Consider the following 27,566-nt stretch of genomic DNA (forward strand, 5'->3'; position numbering starts at 1 on the left):
TATTATATTATATTATATTATATTATATTATATTATATTATATTATATTATATTATATTATTATAAAGCTGTTTATAAAATGCAATATATTATAATATAAATTATACATAAAAAAGAAATAAATAAATGAATAATAAAATAAACCTAAAATGTCAACTATAAACATTATTGTAGCTTTAGAATTACTAAATCTTCTGGAATGAAAAGCTGAACCGCAGTCCCAAAATGACATTTTAGTTATGTAGCCTGAGTGAGGTTTCCTTGTGAAAGTATGTTGAAGGTTATGCTTTCCCTAAAACATTCCATGGAGATTAATCATAATAAAGGGAAGGAATATGAGCACCAAGGCCTGCTGTAAATTACCAGATGTTCACCAGAGGAATGCTGCCTGCTCATTACTGACTGGTTCTTCATGATTTAGCTTTAGCGAGAAGCGTATAGTGTTCAGGGACTTGAGCTCAGTGAATTTCCACAGAATACTGGATATTCTCATCCCTCTCATTCTTAAGATACAGTAAAAGAAAAGATCTTGGCTCTGCGCATGCTGTGTTGCGTCAGTTCCAGGTGTCATGGATTAATCATTTGTCTGCTTCCCGTTTCTGAATATTTCTCCATTTGACTGTACATATATTTGAATGTTTTCATCATCCATGGTCTAATCAGGATTGGTAATTTCCTTTTCCTGTCTCAATTCGGTCCAAATAGAGATAAAGTATAGAGGTCACAGTTATTGTGTTACTAAGCACTAGACAGATTATTTTTATGCTCTTTGACCTCTCAAGCCATTATTAAACTGAATTGTCAAGGCATTTAAAAAAGTATATAAATAAACTATAGGCTGTGCAACTATAAATACATATAACAAGTAAAATAATAAGTACAGTAGAAAAATGACTAATTAATTTAAATGACCATTAATTGAGTACAATTACAAGAACAAGATGCACCCACAAGATGCATTCTAGCATTTAAAAATTAAACAGAATATATCTTGAAAAGTAAGTTTTAATGAATAATCATTCAATTAGCATATAATTTAATTAATTCAGTTCGTTTTTTAATTAGTTGACAACCCTATAAGTGATATTAATTTTCAAACAATTAACTAAACGTTGTGTACTATTGACATTTGTTCTAAGCAAATAATAGATAAATAAAAAGACACATTGCATAACAATGGTTATGAGTTTTTTTTGAAGATCATGAGCAGTGAATATATTTTTATTATTTCTCTCATTTCTTAATGGCTTATGTTATGCAACAATCAAATATTTTTTTTTTTTTTTTTTTTTTTTTGAGTAAAGGGTGTGAGAAATCTTGTAACCTTATCTGTTTACTTATTCAAAAGGTATGAAACCATGAAGGAATATAGATAACTCTCACGTGTCTTTAATCATGTGAACCAAGGATCAATTGTTTGCTCTGTGGGAATATGTCTGAGTGACGAAAGAGAGATGGCACAAATTCAGGAGCGAGTTTCGCAATTCGTTAATCGCTGTAAAAATATGAATATCTTCCATCTTATTTGTTCAGTCTAGAGCCAAGTTCAGTCAACTGTTATGTCAAGCTGTAACTCGAAACAAGCATACTATAAATCTAAAGATTGAAGTCTCAACAAATATTGCACAACACTTAATATGAAGTTAAATACTGAGTGTACAAGTAAAATTATATAAAATGCATGCATAAATACAGTAGATAAGAGGGTTGTGTAACTTACAGATAAATATGTTCTGACCAAAACACACACAATCATATAAAAGAGAAATAACTTGGCAAAATCAAATCATAAAAAAAGCTAAAACAAAAAGATAAGAGGCCTTAAATTCCAAGGAGCATAGAACAGACCAAAACACTGGTGATATGAATATTAACAGCTGATTTGATTCAATACTGATGCCATAAGAATGTTTTAAGAAAATGTGATTCATTTGAAATAAATCGGGGATGGATCAAGTGTTTTTATCTCTTACTCTGTCAGTTCCAGCATGAAGCCGAGGTGGCTTCTGACCTCTGTAGATCGTCCCACTTACAATTCTCGAGCTCCAGGAGAGTCAGAGTCTGGATGACTACTTGGACTACGAGTCCCAACCCACCTACCCTTTTAGTGGACCCCTCCGGGGCTCCCATCTGTCCCCGCTGCGCATGGCCAAAAACCCCAGCATGTCTTTGGCCACCACAGGTTCAGTCCTGGCACACAAGCCCAGGGCTCTCTCTGGACCTGACAATGTATTACTAAACTCGACAGACTCGAAGAGCACGGCATGTTCAAATCAGGACCCTCTGTACTGGCTCTGATGGAGACAAAAATGATGAGGACAAACAGCCTCGGGAATATGTTGCAATAATCATAAACGTTGCAATTAATTATTTTATTTCCAGTGTATTAAATAGTATGATTTTTGAGATAAGAAATAGGGACTAGTTGTCACACAGGCTAAAAACATAGGTTTAATGAATATCAGGGACTATTTTATCCAAATGGATGGACATTTCTGTTTTTGTTGTTATAGCAATTCAGAGTTTGATGTTTGGGGTTAGAAATATGTCTTGAAATAAATTAATACTTCTATTTAGCAAAGATTTCTATTGTTTTGAATTTCTATTCATCAAATATTCCTGAGAGAAAAAAAGCGTCCTGCTTTCCACAAAAAAACATTAACCAGCACAACATTAATAATAAAAGAGATCCTTGCTGAGCAGCAAATCAGCATATTAAAATGAGATCTGAAGGATCAAATGACACTGAAGACTGAAGTAATGATGGGATGCTTGGCAATCAGCTTTGCAGAAGAGGAATTAATTACATTTAAAAATGTATTAAAATAAAAAAAACAGTGATTTTGATTGCATTTATTGGTCAAACAAATACAGCATTGAAACAGACTTAAAAAAAATCGTTTTTCTGTTTGAATTATGCTATTTAATATTATGTTTAACAAATGTAAATGTGTTGAATGATCTGAAGACTATACTGATGCATGTAAAATAAAAAAATAAAACATAATTGCAGCTTTGCATTAAAATACTAAATGGACTAAACGTAATAACAGAAGACAAAAAAATAGTTAGGTTTCGTTTTCCTCTAAACCACTAAGGTTCTCAGACACACTGGGCATGATTTACTTAACCAAAAAAGAATGTTGTCTTGCTGCCAAACAGCTTTACACAACGTGCACAAAACTGCTCGAGCAAATGACTGTAATACACACTGCAAATACACTGTCTAGTGCTAAGAGTTCCGAGTTTGCATAAAGGTACTGATAATGTAAACACAATTTAGTTCTCTTAGAAAAGGTTTTAAAGTAAATTAAGCTTGCTATCATAGAGCTCAAAGGTCAAAGAGAATATTTAGACAGCCAAGATATTTCGCAATCTGGTGCTTTCCGTTGAGCTGTGCTCCAAAAAAACAAAGAGGAGAGAAAACCTTAATCTAACTAAATACAAAACATTTAGCTGCAAACATGTCGGTCTGGTCTCATTTTTGCTAAGTTTTTCTTTTATCAGCCGATCGATATCTCTGTTTTGACTTACTGGATCTCTGCATCAATGGCAAAAAATAAAATAAAAAAATAAGTCTGCATACTGGACGAATGAGTTGATGACAACTTATCCAGTATGTCTGAAAAAGGGCATCCTTCCCAGTTCTTGATTTTGATGTGGCAATGGCATAATCCTCCTTTTCCATCTAAGGCTTTTCCAGATATAATTGTTATTTTACAGGCACTTATTTAAAGCTAATTAAAACCATGAAACCTAACAGATCACTTAATGGGTTTAATGGGGGCAGCTATGGCCTTATGCAGGGGTGCCCAACCCTGCTTCTGGCGATCGACTGTTCTGGAAAGTTTAGCTCCAATCCTAATCAAACACATTTGAAGCAACTAATTAAGGTCTTCAGGCTCACTTAAAAATTAAAGGCAGGTGTTTTTTGATTAGGGTCGGAGCCAAACTTTGCAGGACAGTCGATCGTCAGGAGCAGGGTTGGGCAGCCTAATGGTTAGAGAGCTGGACAAGTAACCAGAAGGTTGCTGGTTCGAGTCTTGGTGCTGGCAGGAGTTGTAGGTGATAGGGAGTGAATGAACAGTGCTCTCTTCCACCCTCAATACCCTTGGCTGAAGTGCCCTTGAGCAAGGCACTGAATGCTTTATATATAGCTGCCCATTGCTCTGGGTGTGTGTTCACTTCTCACTGCTGTGTGTGTGTGCACTTGGATGGGTTAAATGCAGAGCACCAATTCCGAGTATGGGTAACCATAATTGGCAAATGTCATGTCCAGGGCCGGTGCTAGCCATTTGGGTGCCCATATGCACAAATGCTTGGCGGTGCCGCCCCTCCCCAACCACCCACCCACCAACCAAAGAAATAGCTACCATTCAGAATTTCTTAGTTAGGTTCTCTTTACTTCCAAAATAACTGCTGCAAATTAATAATTGGAACTGAACAATGTAAACACAGAAAGTTAAAAGTGCAAAAAAAGTTTAGTGCAAATAACCGTATAATTGTATGAATTTTATGAAGTATGAATTGTAAAGTGCACATTTTAAACTGCAAATAACCATGCATAACTGCACAGTAGAAATTACTCAACAGAGGGACTACATCTCTATAAAGAGACCATTCTGCTATTCTATAGAACTATATTAAAGGGGGGGTGAAATGCTATTTCATGCATACTGAGTTTTTTACACTGTTAAAGAGTTGGATTCCCATGCTAAACATGGACAAAGTTCCAAAAAAAAAGGTGTACTTTTGTAGGAGTATTTCTGTTCCAAAAATACTCCTTCCAGTTTGTCACAAGTTTCGGAAAGTTTTTTTCGAGTATGGGTCTGTGTGACGTTAGATGGAGCGGAATTTCCTTATATGGGTCCTAAGGACACGTTTGCCGGAAGAGCGCGCGCTCCCGTATAGCAGAGCATTGAGAGGCTGAGCACAGACAATCACTGATCAGAGCGAGAGCGTCGCGAAATGTCACAAAAGGAGTGTGTTTTTGGTTGCCAGGGCAAGACAACCCTGCACAGATTACCAAAAGAGAAACAGCATTAAGGGACCAGTGGATGGAGTTTATTTTTACAGAGCATCAACAGAGTTGTGCAAGTGTTTGTGTTTGTTCCCTGCATTTCGAAGATGCTTGTTTTACAAACAAGGCCCAGTTTGACGCCGGATTTGCACATCGTTTATTTCTTAAGGATAATGCAGTCCCAACGAAAAAGGGTCACGATCGTGTGTTGGAACCGCAGGCGGTGAGTAAAACTGCTTCAAATATCTCTGTGTTGTTAACTTAGCTATCGGCGCGTAAGCACATCAAGTAAACAACATGCGATGTTGTCATCAAACTGCACTTTCCACATGTACAGCTTAAAAAAAAAAAAAAGACGACAAAGTGTAACTTAGTCATTTTCCAAAACCGCTAAGCAAATATATACAGTTTCAGTACGTACCACATAGAGATGTCATTGCTGATGCTGCTCTTGTTCAATTTCAGCCTCTGGATCTGATTCTGGATCATAAATATACGCAGAATCTGACTGCTAGCCATGGTTTTGTTTTGGTTTGTTTTTCCTCACGGTAATGTCACAGCTTTCAGACGCGCTCAACGCAAAAGCCTACTGGCGCTCGTGATTCTTTAGCTCCGCCCACATGTCACGCCTCCAGCCGGTCGTGTTTTTCCGGGAAAAATCGATACAGACTATCTTTCTCTTATGAATATAATAAAACTAAAGACTTTTTGGAGTTATGAAGGATACAGTACTACTCTATAGGTACTCAAGATTAACAGGATATTGAGTGAAAACGAGCATTTCACCCCCCTTTAAACATTTCTCTACCATCAGTTGTCAGAGGCCCTACAGAGGCACACGCCTACATTTCCTAGCTGCAAAATCAGCTATCAGCAGTGTTGGGAACGTTACTTAAAAAAAGTAATTAGTTATAGTTACTCACTACTTGTTCCAAAAAGTTAGTAACTGAATTACTCTATAATAAAAGTAACTCGTTACCAGGGAAAAACCTCGTTACTGTAAAAAAAGAAAAAAAGTTGCTACATGTCAGAGAATTTGTACTTTTTTTTTTTTTTTTGCAGTTTTCACAAGTCAGTTGAAATGAGTAGAACAGACAGGTAGCCTACATAACTTTCAATATTATTGCACGTCAACAGACAGCAGAGTTTTATCCTGCACTTCAAGTATTATCTTTGTAAGAAAGGGTGTTTTTGGCCACTAGCTTTGTAGATGCATGTCACACATTGCATGTACACATTACATGCACGTTCTTGCCTTTGACCACAATGAATTTGAAGTAGTGCTTATATCTTCACCTTGAAAATGACAACTTTTCATGACACATGACTCTGCCTTAGCCAATCACAACCGCTTATCTCGTCATTAACCCACCTGCTCACTCGCTCTGTGAGCCAGGGGTGCGTTCGGATTGCATAGTTTATTAAATGAATGCATAGTAACGCACCGCATTTAACGTTCAGTAACGTTAACGGCATTGTAACGACGGGAAAAGTAATTAGTTAGATTACCGCGTTACTGAAAAAATAACGTCGTTACCTAACGCCGTTCTTTTAAAACTAAAATTTTTATTTGAAACATTGTCTTACCTGCAAGCGACGCGCGAGCATCATCCCGCTGTTTCTTCTTTTTTCCGCCCCCGACTGTTGGTGCCTTTTCGAGGCCATGTCTGAGGTCGGTTTCTGCCATATTTGACATTGATTGAGGCATAATCGAACAGACCACTGGGAGGTGGGGAAGGGGGGGGGGGGGGGGGCACCAGAGGGAGACTAGCACAGAGATTCACCTTTTTCTCGACTAATTTGGTCTAGGCCTATATTACTTTTGTATTGCTTTTGTATATTAACATGCTTTTAGAAATATTTTATTTGTTATTTATACTAGTAGCCTACTGTGATGATTTTTTCACGACCCAGATTTTTTGGTGCCCCCCCCAAGCACTTGGTGCCCTACGCGCAGTGCGTGATGTGCGTGTGCGAAGCGCTGGCCCTGGTCATGTCACGACTTTCACTTAAACCTTACAAACTTTCCTGCACAAATTCAGATCATTAAGCGCCATGCCACACCGCTGCAATGGGAAATTCCTGCAGCAGTGCATTTCATAAAGGGGTAGATGAGTAGCTTTGAGTAAGCGGTTTCTTACTATAATTTTAAATATATGTTTTCTATTTAAATATATATTTTAGGTGTATTTCATTCCTGTGATGCAAAGCTGAATTTTCAGCATCATTACTCTATCCTTCAGTGTCACATGATCCTTCAGAAATCATTCTAATATGCTGATATGCTGCTCAAGAAACATTTCTTATTATTATCATTGTTGAAAACAATTTGCTATGTAACTTTGTTTTTAGTGGAATCTGTGATACTTTCCCTTGGATACTTGATGAATAAACACAAAAAATAAACAAATAAATAAACAAATATCATATCTACTGTATCTGTAGGCTATCTATTTGTCTTTGTATATACATCAGGGGAGTTTCCTCCAAAGAGACAAGGGAGGCAGTGCCTCCTCAAAAGAAAAATAAATGTTGCACAACAACGTTTCAAGGTTACGTATGTAACTATGGTTCCTCAAGGGAACGAGACGCTACATCCCAAATGCTATGGGGAACGCATTTAGCGTGAGCGACTCTGAATATAACGTGTAATCTGTCCAATGGAAGAGCTTGACGTCACATGCGGGGTGGCGTAAGCAACCAGGAAGCTGTAAGAGCATGTGCCACGCAGCTGGTGTCAGGGGTGTCAGGGACAGGTGTGCCAGGGGTATGGCATCGAATGACATGAGTAACCTTGAGATGTTCCTCTTAAGGAACTCGAGCTGCGTCGGAAACGCTATGGGGAAACGAGGTGCCCATGCTGCCAGACTACCAAATCCCTGCCTAGTGTTTATCTGAAGAGCACAACTTGAGGAGAGAACAGAAGTGCCTGGAGTAACTGGCACATCTAGGCCATATAATCTTGCAAATGTGGAGGGCGTGGACCACCATGTAGCGTTGCAGATTTCCAGCATGGACACACACGTTGTTAGCCCCGACTCTCCAATGGCTAAGAGTCTGCCTTAAATGCAGGAAAGTCCCTTTTGGGGGGACCATAGCACACTAGCAATTGGTCCAATTTTCTCCACAGGGCAGCTCTGTGGACTCGCTCGAACTGGACACATATAATTTAGCTTCTCTTGGTCAGGCTCCCAAGAGGGAGGAGGGCTGAAGGCCCGCAGCACTACAGGTTGTGGCATGACAGAGGGAACTTTAGGAACATAACCTGCTCGAGGGTATATGAACGCTTTGGCCATAATGGGTGCAAAGTTGAGATAAGTAGGGGCCACTGAGAGGGCATGAAGATCTCCAACTCTCCTCAGAGAGGTGAAAGCCAACAGAAAGGTAGTTTTAAGGGTCAGATGTCTGTCTGATATATATTGTATTGGCTCAAATGGAGGTTTACGAAGAGCCTCTAACACCACAACAAAGTCCCAGGGGGGAAAACAGGACCGTACTGGAGGCCTCAGCACACCGTGCAGGAAACGTGTAACTTGGGGGTTTCTTCCCAAAGACTGACCACCGAGAGGGACATGGTAGGCCGCAATGGCTGCCACGTAAACCTTCAGCCTGGAGTGGGTCAACCCTGCATAAAACCTGGCTTGCAGAAACTCCAGAGCTGTACCAAATGGGCAGTTAGCTGGGTCAAGCTGACGGTCTCTGCACCATGAGGTGAAGAGTTTCCACCTCAGGGGGTACAGTTTCCTCATTGAGGGAGCTCTGGATTGGAGGATGGTTTCAACAACCTCGGTTGAGAGACCGGATCATATATAATTGAGAATGCGGATGCCCTCCATACGCAGAGGAACCAGAGCCGCATCTACACAATTCATATGAACGTGCGGGGTGACAGTGCAAGGCCAAAGGGAAGTACTCCATATTGGTAAGCTTCGCCCCCAAAAGCGAACCTCAGAAACTTCCTGTGTTGTGAAAGGATGGAGAAGTGGAAGTATGCATCTTTGAGATCTATTGTGACAAACCAGTCCTCGGATCTGATTTGAGCTACAACATGCGTGATTGTGAGCATTTTGAACTTCAGTGTCATAACTGATTGATTAGAACATGTAGATATATGATCAGACGCAACCCCCAATCCTTCTTTGAAACTATGAAATACTGGCTGTAAAACCTCCTTGTCTTGAGGAGGGATCATCTCGATAGCCTCCTTCCCTAATAGTGTATTCACTTCTTAATCCATTACCAGAGCCTGCTCGGGGCTGACTAGCATCGGAGTAACCCTGTTGAATCTCGGCGATGGAGAGCCGAACTGAATATGGTAGACTTTCTCTACTCTGCGCAAGACCCATTGAGATACATTTGGCAGTAGCTTGCCCCTGGCATCAGGACTTCTTGGCCGAGGACTTCGATCACTGCCCTAAGATCTTGTTTGGACTTAGAAGTCCCCGACCGAGAGTCAAAAACTCTGTTTTTGAGCCTCTCTATATGAGGAGGTGGCATGCAGCTGGGGAATCTACCACCCAGATTCCCCAAGAGAATGACATGGGATGATCTTATGGAATGCTGTAGCTTGTTTACATGCCTCCTGAAACCTGTCGGCGACTGAGTTGACAGCGTCATCAGACAGGCCAGAAGGCTGAAGCATGGCATCCATAAGGCAGAACCTGTCCTTCTCTTTCATTTCGGACAGGGTCAACCATAAATGTTTCTCTGTGGCCACCATAGCTTCCATAGACCGCCCAATCGCTCGGTCAGTCTTCTTGGTGGCATGGAGGGAGAGATCAGCGGTCCGCCTTAGCTCTTATATATCTTTGGACTTGATCTCCTCTCCCTCATCTAGCTCTTTTAGCAGGTTGGCTTGGAACGCATGCAGACATGCACCAGCCTGACCTGCTGCCGCATACCCTTTGCCCACCAAAGCCAAGGTTGTTCTAAACGGCTTGGAGGGCAATACCAGGGCCTTCAGAGACAATGCAGCTCCTGGGAACAGATAGCTCACGAGCGTCTGTTCCACCGGTTGCATCGCTCTATAGCCATGCTCTCCCATCCCCACCATGTTGCCATAATAATCAGAAGAGGGGATGTAAAGGCGGGGTGAGAACGGGTGTTTCCACGATCTGGCTATTTCTTTGTGCAGATCAGGAAAAAAGGGAAGGCCCTGGCTAGGAGGTTGTTAACTCGCCCGCAGAAAGCACTCATCAAGCTTGCTTTTCTGTGGTTCAGATGTTTTCTGGCGGGCCAGTCAATGTTGAGTTTGGCCATCGCGCGAGTAACCACCTCTAAAATCTCCTCATATTGTGGTGAGTGGGGTGGCGAATCCCTGCCGACAGTCTCCACGTCAACCTCCTCAGAGGAAGAGAGGCGGAGTGTCAATCCCTCTCTCTGGGATTGGGCACCAGATCTGGCCGAAGTTGAAGGAGATAGGGACTCTCCCTCTGCCAGATCCACTTGTGAACCCGTGGCCTAATGGTTAGAGGGTTGGACTCCCAATCGAAGGGTTGTGGGTTCTAGTCTCGGGCCGGACGGAATTGTGGGTGGGGGGAGTGCATGTACAGATCTCTCTCCACCTTCAATACCACGACTTAGGTGCCCTTGAGCAAGGCATCGAACCCCCAACTGCTCCCCGGGCGCCGCAGCATAAATGGCTGCCCACTGCTCCGGGTGTGTGCTCACAGTGTGTGTGTGTGTGTTCACTGCTCTGTGTGTGTGCATTTCGGATGGGTTAAATGCAGAGCACAAATTCTGAGTATGGGTCACCATACTTGGCTGAATGTCACTTCACTTTCACTTTCACTTTCATGAGTGCAGCTGCCATTCTGCCTCAGCAGAAGCGGGGCCAGCACCTTGCGAAGGCTCCCTCCTCGAAGAGAGCCCTTCGGGATCGAAGCAACCGCATTGGCAATCATTCACAATGCGGACAGTCGGCCCCCTCGAGAGCCGACTCAGCATGCTGAGAGACTGTGTGTATCCCCATTCATTATATATCATGGGCAGGGAGGAACACACAGCCTGAAACGTGATCTGGATTCGCCTTTTAAATGCTTGGTTTTCACCTTGCTCTTTTAACTGGGACAGACAACAGTAAATAAGACTCACAAGACAAACTGAGAACATTCACACACAGAGCTCTTGCTGAAAGACGGGACCGTCTCTTCCATTGGACAGATTATACACGATATTCAGAGTCGCTCATGTTAAACACGTTCCCCATAGCGTTTCTGACACAGCACGAGTTCCTGAGTTCACTCTTTTTTTCCTAAGGAAACATTAACAGCTATATCATCAGGTAAAGCTACAGTGGGACTGTGCATTTCTCTTGCCTACCCTGAGCCCATTGAGTTTGAACAGACCCCCTATTTATGTGATAAATCTCGCCTCTTGTGTTTGTGCACATTCACGAATCTGAAGGAACAAAATAATGGCATTAATGGAAAGACTTATTAAAAAAGTTAAGTAAACAACTCTTTGTTAAGTCAAAATAAGACAAAAATTCGTCCCCCACTATTTTTGGGGGCAAATTAATTTGTATAGTATAGAAATTTTTAATGGCCATCTATCTATCTATCTTTTTTTCATATTTGTCACACTTTAATGATTCAAATCATGTAACAAAATGTAATATTACACAAAAATAATGCAAGTAAACATAAAATGCTGTTTTTAAATGATGATTTAATTTCCTTCCTGGCCATATGTGAAAAATTAATTAGCCCTTCTGTTAAATCATGAAAGAACTGTGATTAACCACATTATTTTAGAAAGCTGAGTGAAAATTCACTAGCCACACAGAGGCTTGATTACTGCCAGCGATGTTGAATCAAGAAATCGCTTAAAAATAAATTGTCTGACAAAGTCAAGTTTGCTTAAAGATCAACACATCATAACTCCATCTAAAGAAATTCAAGAACAGACGAGAAACAAAATAGTCAACGTATCAGTCTGGAAATGGCTATGAAACCATTTGTAAGGCTTTGGGATTCCAGCTAACCATGGTCAGAGCCATTATCCACAAATGGAGAAAACTTGGAACAGTGGTGAACCTTCCCAGAAGTGGCCAGCCTACCAAAATTATTCCAAGGGTGCAATGACGATTCATCAAGGAGGTCATAAAAGAACCCAGACCTCACTTTCCTCAATTAAGATCAGTGTTCATGATTCAACAATAAGAAAGAGACTGAGCAAAAACAGTATCCGTGGGAGGGTTCCATTGAAAAAGCCATTGCTGACCAAAAAACCCCACAAAGGTTCGTTTCACATTTTACAATAAATATCTGGATTATCCCCAAGACTTCTGGGCAAATATTCTGTGGACTGATGCAACAAAATTTGCAAATGAATTTTTTGGAAGGTGTGTGCACTGTGTTCTGATGTTAAACCAACACAGCATTTCGTAAACAGTCAAACATTGTGGTAGTGTGATGGTCTGGGGCTGGCTTGCTGCTTCAGGACCTGGATGACTTGCCATGATTGATGGAACCATGTATTCTGCACTTGATCAGAAAATCCTCAAGGAGAATGTCCGGCCGTTGGTTTGTTACCTCAAAGCACACTTATGCAGCAGGACAATAATCCCAAACACACCTGCAAGTCCACCTTTGAATGGCTCAAGATAAAACAAACTAAAGTTTTGGAGTAGCCAAATCAAAGTCTGGACTTAAATCTGATTGAGATATTGTGGCATGACCTTGAACAGTCCATTCAAGCTCAAACTCTCCAATGTGGCTGAATTAAAATAATTCTGCAAAGAAGAGTGGGATAACATTCCTCCACAGCGATGTGAGACTCATTGCCAGGTATTGCAAACGCTTGAGTGCAGTTGTTACTGCTAAGGGTAGTAGAACCAGTTATTAGACTGGGGGCAATTACTTTTTCACGCCGTGTCAGGCAGGTTTGGACAGCTTTTTTGCCCTTAATAAATGAAATCATTATTTCAAAACTGCATTTTTATTTATTTGGATTATCTTTGTGTAATATTAAAATTAGTTTGATCAGAATTGTGACAAACATGCAAAAAGTTAAATTATAAAAATTGTATAAAAACAGTAAGGGGCAAAAGCTTTCACACCTATCTATTTTCATTTTACGTCTTTACGTAAAATTATTTCGTAATTATTACTTTATTATTAATGCAATTTTATAGATAAAAGTAATTCTTTCACCAAAAAACAAAAAACATTCTATTGAACTGTGGTGTATAATTACAGAGGAAAGAAATGTAAGGGAAAAAAATAGCAATTAAAAAGTTGTATATGGTTTAAGTGACAATTGCAGCAATGTAGGACAACATGTGCCTCCTCTCTGCTTTTCTGTCTCTTACTTCATCCCAAAAAATTTTGAAAATAGGTCAAAACAACTGACTCATCATGCTTTCTCATAGAGGTTTAAACCTCACATTATAGCCATCTCTGTTGGGCATCGGCATTAACATTCTTCACTGTTTCTCTCAAATGAGCACCCCCCCCCCAAAAAAAAAAAGATTGTCATTTTATTTATTCACCCTCATTTCGTTCGGAACATTTTTTTTCTGTATTTTCAATGCAACAGAAACTATTTGGTTAGTAAGATAAATTACCTACTTGGTTTTGGGGTAATTATCCCTTCAATTCACAATTTAACATTATATCAACAAAGTTAACTACCATTATGTTAGCAAAGCCTGTCTAGGGTCTAAGATCTAGTGAGCCAATGATACCGAAACATAAGACATAATAAAGACACTGATTCAGGACTAAATGTGTCCCTATAGGCTATGTGCATTTTGCCATTAATGAAACAGGGAGAAATGACAAAATCCCATGAAAATTGGGCAATGGTCAGACTCCAGACTTCTGTCAGACTTGATGATATTGAGATCTGCCTCAACATGTCAGACAGTAGCAGCGGTTGCATGTTCTGACATTGATAGGCATCATCGGGCTGCTGAATGTTATCCGCTTGGATGTTGAGTCACTGGTTCTGGTAAATGAGATGCACATAACAGAAGTGATACAGGGAAAATAAACCTTCTTATCTCTAAGAGACACAATGAATCAAATGTTTGGACTGTTTTTTTTTTTTGTTTTTTTTGCAATATCTAAAAATCCTTTGATTTAAAAGGGTTGTATGCAAATACTTAGATTAGATTTTCTATATATTTTGAGTTTAACTAAATGCATAATGCGTGTGATATGTATAAAAATGTTTTAAGGGGAACTTTTTTTTTTTTTTTTACTTGAACAAGACAAATTGTTTACTTGAAACAAAAATTCAGCATAAATAGCCATATAACACATTTTCACACAGAGCTATTGTGTAAATATATAATAAATAATTTGGTCAAATCTCACTTTTTAAATACATATGTGCAGTCAGCAATTTATTTATTTTATTACTAGCCTGCATTTGTTTGGAATTATTTAGTTCACTTAGTTCTCTCACTTTCCCTACTTTTCCCTTTACTTACACCCCTCCCTCTACTCGACAGGGAGATATTTGGAAATTCCAAACAGCATGATTGCTGGGAAATGACCCTTTCCTGCCCTATATAAAGACAGACGAGAGGCTTTGCTCCTCACTCTTTCACTACAGCTCCACTAGGACTTACTACTTTCTTAAAAGCTCAGCAAACCACTGCAGCTGATCTTTTTGTATTTTGTACATATTTACTACAATAGCAAATTAGTAATGGCATTTTTACCCAGAGCCATTCTTCTGCTGCTGTCTGCAGTAGTTTGTATTCAACTGAGTGGAGGTAAGACATTGGTGACACTTTAATATTGCTTATTCATAGTCAGATATTGCAGGAATTTGGTGCTTTTTATGTTTTTTAAATTATTATTATTATTGTAATTTTTTCATGATGCAGAGAGATTTTTATGCAGAATTAATATCTTCTGTCAGAATCATGCATTTTAAATAAATCTTTCTATGCTTTTCTATGTTAACAGCCAGAGGTGAAGCAATTGACAGGTGCTGGTGTTTGAACAGTTTGAACAGATATGTCCCAAAAGAAGAAATTGAAGAGTTCTCTATTTTCCCCCGAAGATCAAAGTGTGAAAAGGTTGAAATCATGTGAGTTTATGAGTTTTTATTATGAGTTTTTAACATGTTAAATCTGTATACATCTGTATGTAAACTTTGTTTGCATGAAATCCTATAAGCTAGACTGAATCTTATTCATCTGATGCATTTTTAATGTCTGCAGACTGACACTAAAACCTGTGAATAACTCACCTGAAGGCATCCAGCGCTGCTTGAGTCCAGAAACAAAACAAGGAATTAACCTGCAGACTTGCTGGAAAAAGTAAGGACATTTTGTTATGTCTCTTGCATTTCTTAATCAGTAATAATGAACTCATACTAAACAATATTAGCCACAAATCTTATATTTTATGGTATACATAAAAATAACTACTATTTTTAATAAGGATAAGAATCAATTTGTTAATTTTCTTAATGCACTTGTATCCACAAGGTAAATATTAGGCATTAGATTAATGTGTGCACTTTTTTTATCGTTTGATTTGCAACAGCAAGAACATCAACAACAGTCCCACTTTAAAGATATCCAGCTGCTTCCAGATATAAAGCCATAAATGAAAGTTGCAGAAGAGCACGAGAGGACAGAAGGGGGGATCTGGAAACTCTAGAAACCCTGTGAGTGGAATGGCATGCTGCCATATGCTCATTCACTGGCCAATCAGAATCCTAGGTTTTGATTTTTGCCTAAAACAGCTCATGGGAAATCACAGAAGACCTGAAAACACCCCGAGCATTGCCAGTAACCGCCGGACGCAGATGTTGTCGACAAAAGCATTTGGATTAGATTTCACTTGTTGTATAGCTGAAGCACTGAACGTATTATTACTCCAAACTTATTTCAAATACTATATTTAAATGGTTTTATAACTTAACTTATTTTATAATGTCAAAAGTTAAAATGTGTTTTACTATTTTTGTCTGACCAGGCCCTTTTATGTAATATATAATGTTTCTTTGACATGAAATGTTATAACACATGAAACATTTTCACAATGGACATTTCATTGTACAGTTTTGTAATAAAAGCCAATTTAAAGTTTTGCACATTTATTTTCCAAACCCTTTATATTTTCCTCTTGATATGGGAATATTTGTATGATTAATTGTATAGGAAACATGTAGCAGTATTGCATAAATAATAGATGTGAAGGAAGATCAGAGTTTTTTTTTCCTTCTTTAGTATCTTTACACTATTTGCAGACTTTTTATATGTAGATTTTACATAAGCACCATCTACTGGTCATGTCTATAAATTTACACTAAAAAGGTCTATTTAGCAGATGCATTCATCCAAGTGTCTTTAAGGGTCTGTGGTTCAAACTTTTTTTGCTTCCAGCCCAGACCTTTATCCCTATGTCAATGAACTGAATTTAAAATATGTTCATATACAGTAGATACCGAGGAAAAATTCAAGGAAAGCCAATGACCACACAATTTCACATCATCACACAACTTACAGCTAATTTATTTACGTGTTGTTAGAATACTGAATTTAATTGCCCACTTCTTTTAAATCATGAATGAACTGTGATTAACCACATTATTTTAGAAAGTTGAGTGAAATTTCACAAGACACACCCAGGCCTGATTACTGCTAGACCTGTTGAATCATGAAATCACTTAAACAGAACCTGTCTGACAAAGTTAAACATGCTTAAAGAGCAACACATCATGCAAAAATATAAAGAAACTCAAGAGAAGATGAGAAACAAAATAGTTGACACGTATAAGTTTGGAAAGGGTTATAAATCCCTATACATGCAAACCAAAAGCCATGGATGACAGCAGAGGTTTGTGGGCTGCTAAAGACCAGAAATGAAACATTCATGTCAGGAGATAAAGCAATCTGTCCTATGCAATAAAAAAAATGCAAAACCGTCATCTGCTCAAATAATAATCAACAATCACTTCACAAACAGCAGAGACACAAGGAGCCTGTGGCAAGCCATTCAGGCTTTTTAAAAGTGGGTAGTATCACGTAGTAGACTACACCACTGTAAAGTTTTCTAAACCAGTCAGCCTCTTGCTGCTCTGGGGTCCTCTCGTGCTGGCTCATTGTTACGATTGGAACCCAGAGAAATGCAGGAGACGAGAGAGAGTGGTATTTAATGGGTAATCCAAATCAGAAATCAACAAGCAGGGGTCAAAACCATAAATCCATCCAACAACAAACAAACAGGAAAGTAACAGGAACGGGAACAGGAAACTCGGAAGATGAGGAAAATCAGAAGGCGAGGAAACTGGGTGACGGAATGAAAGGACTCCCTGAAGACAAACAGGAAAAGACCGGTCAATATAGGCAGGGTAATGACTATCAAGTGAAGACACCTGAGTGCAATTAACAGGAGTGCTATTACTGTGATGAAGGGACAAGGCTTTGTGGGAATTGTAGTGCCTAAAGGTGAGGTGCCTATGGGGAAGTGAGACCACTAGTGGAGACTCAGAGTCTCCAGACAGCATGACACTCATTCACTGCAGTTGGACATTGGGGATTCGCGCTTTTCAAATTGGCCATAACTTTTAATTTGTTGCTGCCAACTGCAGCAACTGCAACTGCCAAATGCAACTGCTAATACCCTAACAGCTTAACCAACCAAGTTAACCAAGTTAACCAACTTTTGGTGCTTTTGGCAGTGTGGTGAGGGGCAAAATCCTGCTGGAAAATGAAATCAGCATCTTCAAAAAGTTGGTCAGCAGAAGGAAGCATAAAGTTCTCCAAAATTTCTTAGTAAATGGGTACAATGACTTCGGTTTTCAAAAAACGCAATGGATCAACACCAGCAGATGACATTGCACCACAAATCGTCACAGACTGTGAAAATGTAACACTTGACTTCAAGCAACTTAGACTATGAGTTTCTCCACCCTTTCACCGCCAAGACCACCGCCTCCGTGCGGTCGAGACAGAAGCCCACCCAGGCGGCGCAGAAGACCACCACATCTGTGCGGTTGAGACAGAAGTCCACCCGGGCAGCACAGAAGACCACCACAGTGGGATCGATGACACAGGAGAGCAATTCTGGTTAGGCAAGTCTGAAACAGAGAACATGAACAAGTTAAGGGTGGCCTCCATGGCCACGACAGGATCAGTAGAGTTCGGCTGAGACGTGACGAGGCTCTGGAAGTTCCGCAGAAACGAGGAGTGGCTCTGGTAGTTCAGCCGAGATGAGGAGAGGCTCTAGTAGTTCAGCAGAGAGATGGGGAGGCTCTGGTAGTTCCGCAGAGGCGTGGAGAGACTCTGGTAATTCCGTGGTGTTTAGACTGGATTCAGAAAGATCAACGGGAACCTGACTCGACTCTGGAGGGTCAACTGTGGCTTTCATCTTGTGCCATGATACAGGGCTGGTGGCCATCTTGTGCAGTGGCGCTGGGTTGGTGGCCAACTTGTGCTGTGGTGCTGGGCTGGTGACCACCTTGTGCTGTGGCGCTGGGCTGGCGGCCATCTTGTGCTGTGGCGCTGGGCTGGCGACCATACTGTGCAGTGGTGCTGGGTTGGCGGACCTCCTGTTAGCAGACCCCGGTCCAGAATCGGACATCCCACCTGGAGAGACAGGAGTGGCTGGGGCAAAGAAGGCGAGGAAACTGGGTGACGGAATGAAAGGACTCCCTGAAGACAAACAGAAAAAGACCGGTCAATATAGGCAGGGTAATGACTATCAAGTGAAGACACCTGAGTGCAATTAACAGGAGTGCTATTACTGTGATGAAGGGACAAGGCTTTGTGGGAATTGTAGTGCCTACGGTGAGGTGCCTATGGGGAAGTGAGACCACTAGTGGAGACTCAGGGAAACAGAGACCAGACAGCGTGACACTCATTCACTGCAGTTGGACATTGGGGATTCGAGCACATAAATTTTCAAATTGGCCATAACTTTTAATTTGTTGCTGCCAACTGCAGCAACTGCAACTGCCAAATGCAACTGCTAATACCCTAACAGCTTAACCAACCAAGTTAACCAAGTTAACCAACTTTTGGTGCTTTTGGCAGTGTGGTGAGGGGCAAAATCCTGGAAAATGAAATCAGCATCTTCAAAAAGTTGGTCAGCAGAAGGAAGCATAAAGTTCTCCAAAATTTCTTAGTAAATGGGTACAATGACTTCGGTTTTCAAAAAACGCAATGGATCAACACCAGCAGATGACATTGCACCACAAATCATCACAGACTGTGAAAATGTAACACTTGACTTCAAGCAACTTGGACTATGAGTTTCTCCATCCTTTCCCCAGACCAGAGTATGTGAGCGGAGTGGAGCGGCAACAATTTCCCCTCTGCGCTCAGAGCATTTAATAATCACTCCGCTCCAGCTCCGCTCCGGGTTCACAATTTCCCGCTCCCGCTCCACTCCGCGCTCAGTGATACCAGATATGTTTAACGTGAATACTTGCTAAATATGCAGTTATATTACGGGCCGTTGGCATGAATTGTACTCGTGATGGAGCAGTGGTGGAGCGCTCTTGGAGCGAGTGAAAACCACAACGCTCCGACTTTTAAAAAATCCGCTCCTCGCTCATGTCAAAATCACACCGCTCCACTCCACGCTCCACTCCCACTCCGCTCCGCTCACATACTCTGCCCCAGACTCTAAGACCTTGGTTTCCAAATGAAATACAAAACTTGCTCTCATCTAAAAAGAGGACTTTGGACCACACTTTCCACACTTTTTCCTTCCACTCAACCTTCTGTTAACATGCTTGGATACAGCAGTCTGTAAACAGCCAGCTTCTTTTGCAATAAATGCCTGTGGCTTACCCTCCTTGTGAAGGGTGTCAACAATTGTCTTCTGGACAACTGTCAGATCAGCTGTCTTCCCCATGATTGTGTAGCATAGTGAACCAAACTGAGAGAACATTTTGAAGGTTCAGGAAACCTTTACAGCTCTTTTGAGTTGATTAGCTGTTTGGCATGTCAACATATATGACCCGTATTTTGTTATTGCCCCCACCCTCCAAGGGAAGTGTGGCTACTTATTATTCAGCGCTCTAGCCAGCAAACGGAATGCTTATGAACAAACGATCACTGATTCTGAAGGCAATCTGAGCGACGATGAAAGCGGCAAATAAGACTGAATAATATCCCTAATCTACAACTGAGTGAAGATGAAGACGAGGAAGAATGTATCGGACTGGCGTCAGACGAGTTGGGCCATAAGATATCAGAGGAGAAAGTCCTGTAGCCATAAGCTTTCTCCAGACATTATGTACAACATACAGCTGGATTCTTTAGCTGCGGAATAAGAGTGGTGGGACATGCAAATTATATATTATATTAAAGAAAACGCCAATGAAAATTGACTAGTGGATTTAACATACCTGAGCCACCCCCCGTGCCAGCGGCTATAAATAGAGCGACAGGTGCATCCACTCATTAGGTTTTACCCTGAAGAGCCGAGAACATGTCCCGACAACAGCGATCGGTTCAAGGTTGTGGCATGGGGACATAACGTCTCCGTTCCCTCCATCATGGAATGAGGGTTACGTACGTAACCGAGACGTTCCCTATCTGTCGGTCCCTACGAGTTATGTCGAACGACATATGGGGTCCTATGGAATACGCCACAACCTGAACACCGTCATAACCCTGTGGCGCTGCAATTGTCGGCAAGACATGGCGTGCCACAAAAGTTACGCTTAAGGTCGTAACCTTCCCAAAGCCCCAGCGCAAATTCACTGACCTTGGTACCGAAGGGGGCAGAGGGTGAGTACATAACTAAGTGACCGACAGATAGGGAACTGCACAATCTTTAGAGGCCATTTTCTCCCTTTTGAGCTTTTTTGAGTTCCTACATACAAATGGCCACAACTTCTTCAAATATTATCAGATTTCCATGTGGTACACATCGTTGGAAAGCTTGGAGACTACACTTTCAGAATCTGTGAATAATTAAAAATGCCCCAGAACCGACTTGTTTCCCTCATTTCCATGATTGGTCATATTCTAATTTGCTGGGATAGTGAATGGGTAGGTTATTGTTAAATGTGAACCGAAATCATCACAATTAAAAGAACCAAAGACTTAAACTACTTCAGTCTGTGTGCATTTAATTGATTTAATACATGAGTTTCACAATTTGAGTTGAATTACTGAAATAAATGAACTTTTCCATGACATTCTAATTAATTGAGATAAACCTGTATGTCCACACATGTAACGGAATGACAATAAAGCTCAACTTGACTTGACTTGACTTAAAGCCATATGTAATGCTTTGGGACTCGAGCAAACCACGTTCAGAGCCATTATCCACAAATGGAGAAATCCTGGAACACTGGTGAACTATCCCAGAAGTACCAAAAAGACTCCAGGAGCGCAACAACAACTCATCCAGGGGGGTCATAAAAGAACCCAAAACAACATCTAAAGAACTGTGATCAGTTAAGGTCAGTGTTCATGATTCAACAATCAAAAAGAGAAAATGGCAATCCATGGGAGAGTTCCAAGGCAAGCCTTTGCTGACCAAAAATAACACAAGGGCTAGTCTCACATTTGCAAAAGAAAATCTTGATTATGCCCAAGACTTTTGAGCAAATATAGACCTAAAAACACCCTGAGCACTGCCTGTAACAGCCGGAGCAGGGTTGTCAACAAAAGCATTTGGATTAATTATCTTGCTGTATAACTGAAGCACAAATTATAATATTACTCCAAACATATTTCAATTACTATATTTAAATGGTTTTATAACTTAACTTATTTTATAATGTCAAAAGTTCCTTTGACATTACATTTTATAAAACATGCAATACATTTTGAGGCTACCAAACAACATATTTTCATAATGGAAGCTACTTTATACAGTTTTGTAATAAAAGCCAATTTCAAGTTTTGCCCATTTATTTTTCAAATCCATTATTTTTCCTCTTGATATAGGAATATGTGTATGACATATCGTATAGGAAACATGTTGCAGTACTGCATAGATAATAGACGTGGAGAAAGATCAGAGATTTTGTCCATCTTCAGTATATTCTGTGGACTGATGGAACGCAACAAAAGTTCAACTTTTTGGAAAGTGTGTGTACTGTGTTCTGGCGTAAAACCAACACAGCATTTCATAAAAAGAATATCATACCAACAGTCAAACATTGTGGTAGTGTGATGGTCTGGGGCTGCTTCAGGACCTGGCTGTCTTGCCATAATTGATGGAACAATGAATTCTGCACTCAATCACAAAATCCTGAAGGAGAATGTCCAGCCGTCAGTTTGTGGCCTCAAGCGCACTTGGGTTTTGCAGCAGGACAATAATCCCAAACACACCAGCAAGTCCACCTTTGAACGGCTCAAAAACAAATCTAAGGTTTTGGTGTGGCCAAGTCAAAGTCTGGACTTAAATCTGATTGAGATATTGTGGCATGACCTTGAACAGTCCATTCAAGCTCAAACTCTCCAATGTGGCTGAATTAAAAGAATTCTGCAAAGAAGAGTGGGATAAAATTCCTCCACAGCGATGTGAGACTCATTGCCAGGTATTGCAAACGCTTGAATGCAGTTGTTACTGCTAAGGGTAGTAGAACCAGTTATTAGACTGGGGGCAATTACTTTTTCACGCCGTGCCAGGCAGGTTTGGAGAGCTTTTTTCCCCTTAATAAATGAAATCATTATTTCAAAGCTGCATTTTGTTTTAATTGGGTTATCTTTGTGCAATATTAAAATTAGTTTGATCTGAATCATTCAAGTGTGGCAAATGCAAAAGAAAAAAAAAAAAGAAAAAAAATGGAAAGAGGCCAAACCCTTTTTTACACCACTCTATCCAGTAACATTCTACATGTCTTTAATGTCACTTTAATCAGTTTAAAGCAATTTAGTAAATAAAACTAATTTTCAAAAAGAAAAACTATTGAACCATAGTGTAATTATACAGATGAATGAAATGTAACCAAAAAATAAATACGAAACAACAAATAAAGCTTGTTGTTCTAACAATTAGTAAGTGGTATATGGTGTTAAGTGACAACTGCAGCAATTTAGGACAACATGTGCCTCCTCTCCACATTTTTGTCTCTTACTTCTTCCACAAAAATAAGTCATAACAACTGACTCATCATACTTTCTCATAGCGGTTTAAACCACGCATTATAGCCATCTCAAATTCCAGTGTAGCAAACGACATGATTGCTGGGAAATGTTTTGGGTCTTCGGATCCCTATAAAAGACTAAGGAGAGGCTTTGCTCCTCACTCTTTCACTACAGCTCCACTAGGACTTACTACATTCTCTGAAAGCTCAGCAAACCACTGCAGCTGATCTTTTTGTGTTTCTTTCCTATTACACTAGCAAATTTGTCATGGCATTTTTACCCAGAGCCCTTCTTCTGCTGCTGCTTGCAGAAGTTTGTATTCAACTGAGTGGAGGTAATGACACTTTAACATTGCTTTTAATAGTCAGGTATTGCAGGAATTTGATGCTTTTTTGAATGCTTTTTTCACATGATGCAGAGAGCTTTCTATGCTGGTGAACTATCTTCTGTCAGAATCATACATTTTAAATGAATCTTTCTATGCTTTTCTATGGTAATAATACTAGCTGAAGAACCAGATGTGACACTGTTTGAATCAAGTAAGTGTAAATCTCTTAACCTGCATATAAAATGTTACATATTATATTTATAGTGACATTATTACAAACTGGCTATATATATAAGTGAAAAATAGTTTTTTTATTTATTTATTACTATCTTTTGTTAGAATCATGCATTTTAAATGAACCTTCTATGCTTTTCTATGTTAACAGCCAGTAATAAAGGAATTGACAGGTGCTGGTGTTTGAACAGTTTGAACAGATATGTCCCAAAAGAAGAAATTGAAGAGTTCTCTATTTTCCCCCGAAGATCAAATTGTGACAAGGTTGAAATCATGTAAGTGTCAGTCTCTTAATCTGCATATAATAAATACTACATATTATATTTATTGTGACATCCTTTGACACTATAATTCTGTAAACAGGCTGTGTGTATTTGTTTGAGTCTAGAAACAAAACAAGGATATATATATATATATATATATATATATATATATATATATATATATATATATACATATATTTTATATATATTACAGGTCTATTTTAAGTTCTATTCCATTTGAAGCAACACTGCATAATATATTATGAGTTTTTAACATGTTTAATACACTTCACTACAGAAAAGGCTCAGTTAGACTCATTTAAAACTTATGGTTTCTGTATGCAAACTTTGTCCTATAAGCTAGACTGAATCTAATTAATTTGATGCATTTTTAATGTCTGCAGACTGACACTAAAACCTGTGAATAACTCACCTGAAGGCATCCAGCGCTGCTTGAGTCCAGAAACAAAACAAGGAATTAACCTGCAGACTTGCTGGAAAAAGTAAGGACATTTTATTATGTCACTTGCATTTCTCAATCAGTAATAATGAACTGATACTAAACAATGTTAGCAACAAATCTTATATTTTATGGTACACATAAAAATAACATAATAATTAATTAGTTAATTTTCTTAATGCACTTGTATCCACAAAATAATGTTCATGCATAGAATACTGGATATTAGGCATTAGATTAATGTGTGCACTTTTTTTTGTTGTTTAATTTGCAACAGCAAGAACATCAACAACAGTCCCACTTTAAAGATATCCAGCTGCTTCCAGATAAAGCCATAAATGAAAGTTGCAGAAAAGCACAAGAGGACAGAAGGGGTGGGGGGTGGGGGCGGACATTCACTGGCCAATCAGAATCCGGGGTTTTGAATTTTGGCCTCAAACAGCTGATGGGAAATCACAGAAGACCTGAGCTGAGAACACACTGAGCACTGCCAGTAACCGCCGGACGCAGATGTTGTTGACAAAAGCATTTGGATTAGTATTCACTTGCTGTATAACTGAAGTACTGCATGTATCATTACTCCAATGATTACTCCAATGTTTCAATGGCTACATTTAAATGGTTTTATAATGAATCTTATTTTATAATGTCAAAAGTTAAAATGTGTTTTATTATTTTTGTCTGACAAGGCCTTTTAATGTCATATATAACATGTGATGTTATTTTACACATTTATTTTCCAAATCCATTATATTTTCCTCTTGATATGGTTAATTGTATAGGAAACATGTAGCAGTATTGCATAGATAATAGATGTCGATCTATTTGCAAGACTTTTTATGTGTAGATTTTACATGAGCTCCATCTTCTGGTCATGCCTATAAATGTACACTAAAAATGCCTTAAAGTTTAATGATTGACAAAATAATTATTTAGCAGATGCGTTTATCTTTTTTTAATGGTGTGTGCTTCGAACCTTTTTGGCTTCCAGCCCAGACCTTTACCCCTATGTCAATGAATTGAATTTAAAATACATCTGAATTAAATTAAAATACAATTGAATTCATTCATCATCACACATCTCAATATATATTTACATGCTGTTAGAAAACTGAATGAAATAAGCAGGGGAAAAACATTGCTTATTTTATTTTAAAATAAAAGTCATTTATTTGAAAGCAGAAAATATATACAAGTAATAAAATATTTTTTAAAAGGTGTTTTCGTTTAGCTTTCATCCAATTATGCCATCATTCATTTTATCATATACTGTAACTTTACTTTTGTAAAGTTCAGCGGAGCAAGTCTTTGCTCGGGGAGGACGCAAACTTGCCCGAAAGGTTTCTCTCTCTGTGTGTGTGTGTGTGTGTGTGTGTGTGTGTGTGTGTGTTCTCCTTTCCCTTGTCTCAGGGGAAATCAAAGCTTTTCTCTGGGTTTAACTAAGAGGGTTTCAAGAGAAGAATAGATACTCAATAAATTTCCACACTGTCAGTCGTGTTAACGCTTTGTCTCCCTCTGTCTCTTTCCTTTAATTCATATCTCTTCAGAGAAGCAGCAAAATTAAGTTTTGCGCCTCAACTCAAAACAGGGATGGCTTGAGGCTTGAATAGAGTTAAATAATAAAAAGATCCCTAAACCTAAGCCATTTATATTTAGATAAGAAAATAAAAATAAAAATAAAAAAATATTCTACACAAATGTATGCACAGGTGAATATTCAGGTTATAATTCTCAGCAAAATAACAATAACACATGAATGACTGAATAAATAAACAAATAAATCAAATAACAGTCAAATACAAATTGCCTGATTTGTACATTATATTTTGCATTATTTTCCGAAATAAATTTCCTTAATAACATTTCCACAAAACTATTTATTTATGTATTTATTCCTTTGTTTGTTTGTTAGTTTTTTCTGTTCTTTTTACCGTTACAGTGATGAGAGTTAGGGCAGAAATGTGCTTAATTGTCAAGAATATATGCAAAAAAAAAATGAATAAGTAAATAAATAAGTTCACAAATAAAAATGAAAAATGCCCATAAAATATTATGTCTCTGTTTTTATAGTTGAAGTTTAAATATACAATATGTCCTTAACTTCTCACGCATACACATATAGAAGAATGCCGAATAAAGGGGCACAAAATATCAAAGAGATTTTTCATGAACTGAGATCTCAGCATGATACCTGAACACTCAGAACCCCTTTTAATGTGTCCATTCAGTGAAGTCTGAAGGTTTTTTTTGTAAGCTTGCACATAAGGAGTGTTAATGCTGAAGCTGCCTGTCTTCAGTCACAGAATGTGTGAATTTTTTTTTTGAAATGAAAACATCTCTTTGCAAAGAAACCTTGCAGTGGTCCTTCTGTGTTCTCTCAAAAAATATCAAATTGTCAATAATGTAGTATTTACTCTTCCTTACTTAACTCAATTCTTCAAAAGGTCAATCTGCAGCTCTAGCAATGGACGGTTGCTGGCAATATGGCACAAAAAATGGCTTTCAAAAAAGTAATAGCACTCCTGAACATGCCACCGGGGACAGTTTCCATATTTTTAAGACTTATCAGATTACTGAAATTCAATGATGGTATATTAAGAATTGTGTTTACTTGGCAGATGCTTTTATCTAAAGTGACTTTTAGTACACTGTGTAGGAGCAAACAACCTGGAGCATTCTGGGTCATTTTATGTTGCTACACAGTGGTTAATGTTAAAGTTTGGGGCTAAAAAATGTCTATGTAGCATCAAATTTCTATCATAAATCAAACACAAGTATAAAGCATTACAGTACTGTGTGCGCGTTAAATATATATATATATATATATATATATATATATATATATATATATATATATATATATATATATACTGTATATTTCCCATATATCGACCAATTTAATAAATAAATGAAGTTACATTATAAAAAATGTATACATTAATATCATATAAATAATAAATTAAATTAATAAAATATTTATATATATATATATATTTTTTTTTTTTCTGCCTTACAGAGTGCTGTTCAGTGTTTGTTTAACTCCTTTAGTGAACCGAAAGCTACAGCAATGCACTAAAGATCATGCAAGTAAACCATGCTATCAGAAAACGCAGCTCTTTTGAAGTCAGTTACTCCTATATGATGCTCCTGGTGATTTGACATATAGCTTCTAGAGATTTCTCGTTGAATATATCCCTCCCATGCAACTATGCATCCCGCAAACACATACT

The 27,566-nt window shown here is 38.8% G+C and overlaps 2 protein-coding genes across 2 annotated transcripts; both read left to right on the top strand.

Annotated features, from left to right (window-relative positions):
- The first annotated feature begins 14,554 nt into the window (after window positions 1-14,554).
- LOC113044067 (C-X-C motif chemokine 10-like) lies at window positions 14,555-16,083 on the top strand. The gene is made up of 4 exons (XM_026203660.1): window positions 14,555-14,747; window positions 14,944-15,067; window positions 15,201-15,299; window positions 15,529-16,083. The coding sequence occupies exons 1-4, from the start codon at window positions 14,681-14,683 to the stop codon at window positions 15,581-15,583; spliced, it is 345 nt and encodes a 114-aa protein (XP_026059445.1). The 5' UTR covers window positions 14,555-14,680; the 3' UTR covers window positions 15,584-16,083.
- A 7,110-nt stretch (window positions 16,084-23,193) lies between these two features.
- On the top strand, window positions 23,194-26,019 carry LOC113044068 (C-X-C motif chemokine 10-like). The gene is made up of 5 exons (XM_026203661.1): window positions 23,194-23,385; window positions 23,558-23,590; window positions 23,765-23,888; window positions 24,281-24,379; window positions 24,614-26,019. Exons 1-5 carry the CDS (start codon window positions 23,319-23,321, stop codon window positions 24,672-24,674), a joined length of 384 nt encoding a protein of 127 aa, XP_026059446.1. The 5' UTR covers window positions 23,194-23,318; the 3' UTR covers window positions 24,675-26,019.
- Window positions 26,020-27,566: the final 1,547 nt, after the last annotated feature.

This window comes from Carassius auratus, chromosome 26 (genome assembly GCF_003368295.1).
Source record: "Carassius auratus strain Wakin chromosome 26, ASM336829v1, whole genome shotgun sequence".
Lineage (NCBI taxonomy): Eukaryota > Metazoa > Chordata > Actinopteri > Cypriniformes > Cyprinidae > Carassius > Carassius auratus.

Coding starts and splice junctions, on each gene's coding strand:
- LOC113044067 (XM_026203660.1), top strand. CDS start 14,681: ATGGCATTTTTACCCAGAGCCATTCTTCTGCTGCTGTCTGCAGTAGTT. Junction 14,748..14,943: donor TTGTATTCAACTGAGTGGAG/GTAAGACATTGG, acceptor CTATGTTAACAG/CCAGAGGTGAAGCAATTGAC. Junction 15,068..15,200: donor TGTGAAAAGGTTGAAATCAT/GTGAGTTTATGA, acceptor TAATGTCTGCAG/ACTGACACTAAAACCTGTGA.
- LOC113044068 (XM_026203661.1), top strand. CDS start 23,319: ATGGCATTTTTACCCAGAGCCCTTCTTCTGCTGCTGCTTGCAGAAGTT. Junction 23,591..23,764: donor TGTGACACTGTTTGAATCAA/GTAAGTGTAAAT, acceptor CTATGTTAACAG/CCAGTAATAAAGGAATTGAC. Junction 24,380..24,613: donor CTGCAGACTTGCTGGAAAAA/GTAAGGACATTT, acceptor AATTTGCAACAG/CAAGAACATCAACAACAGTC.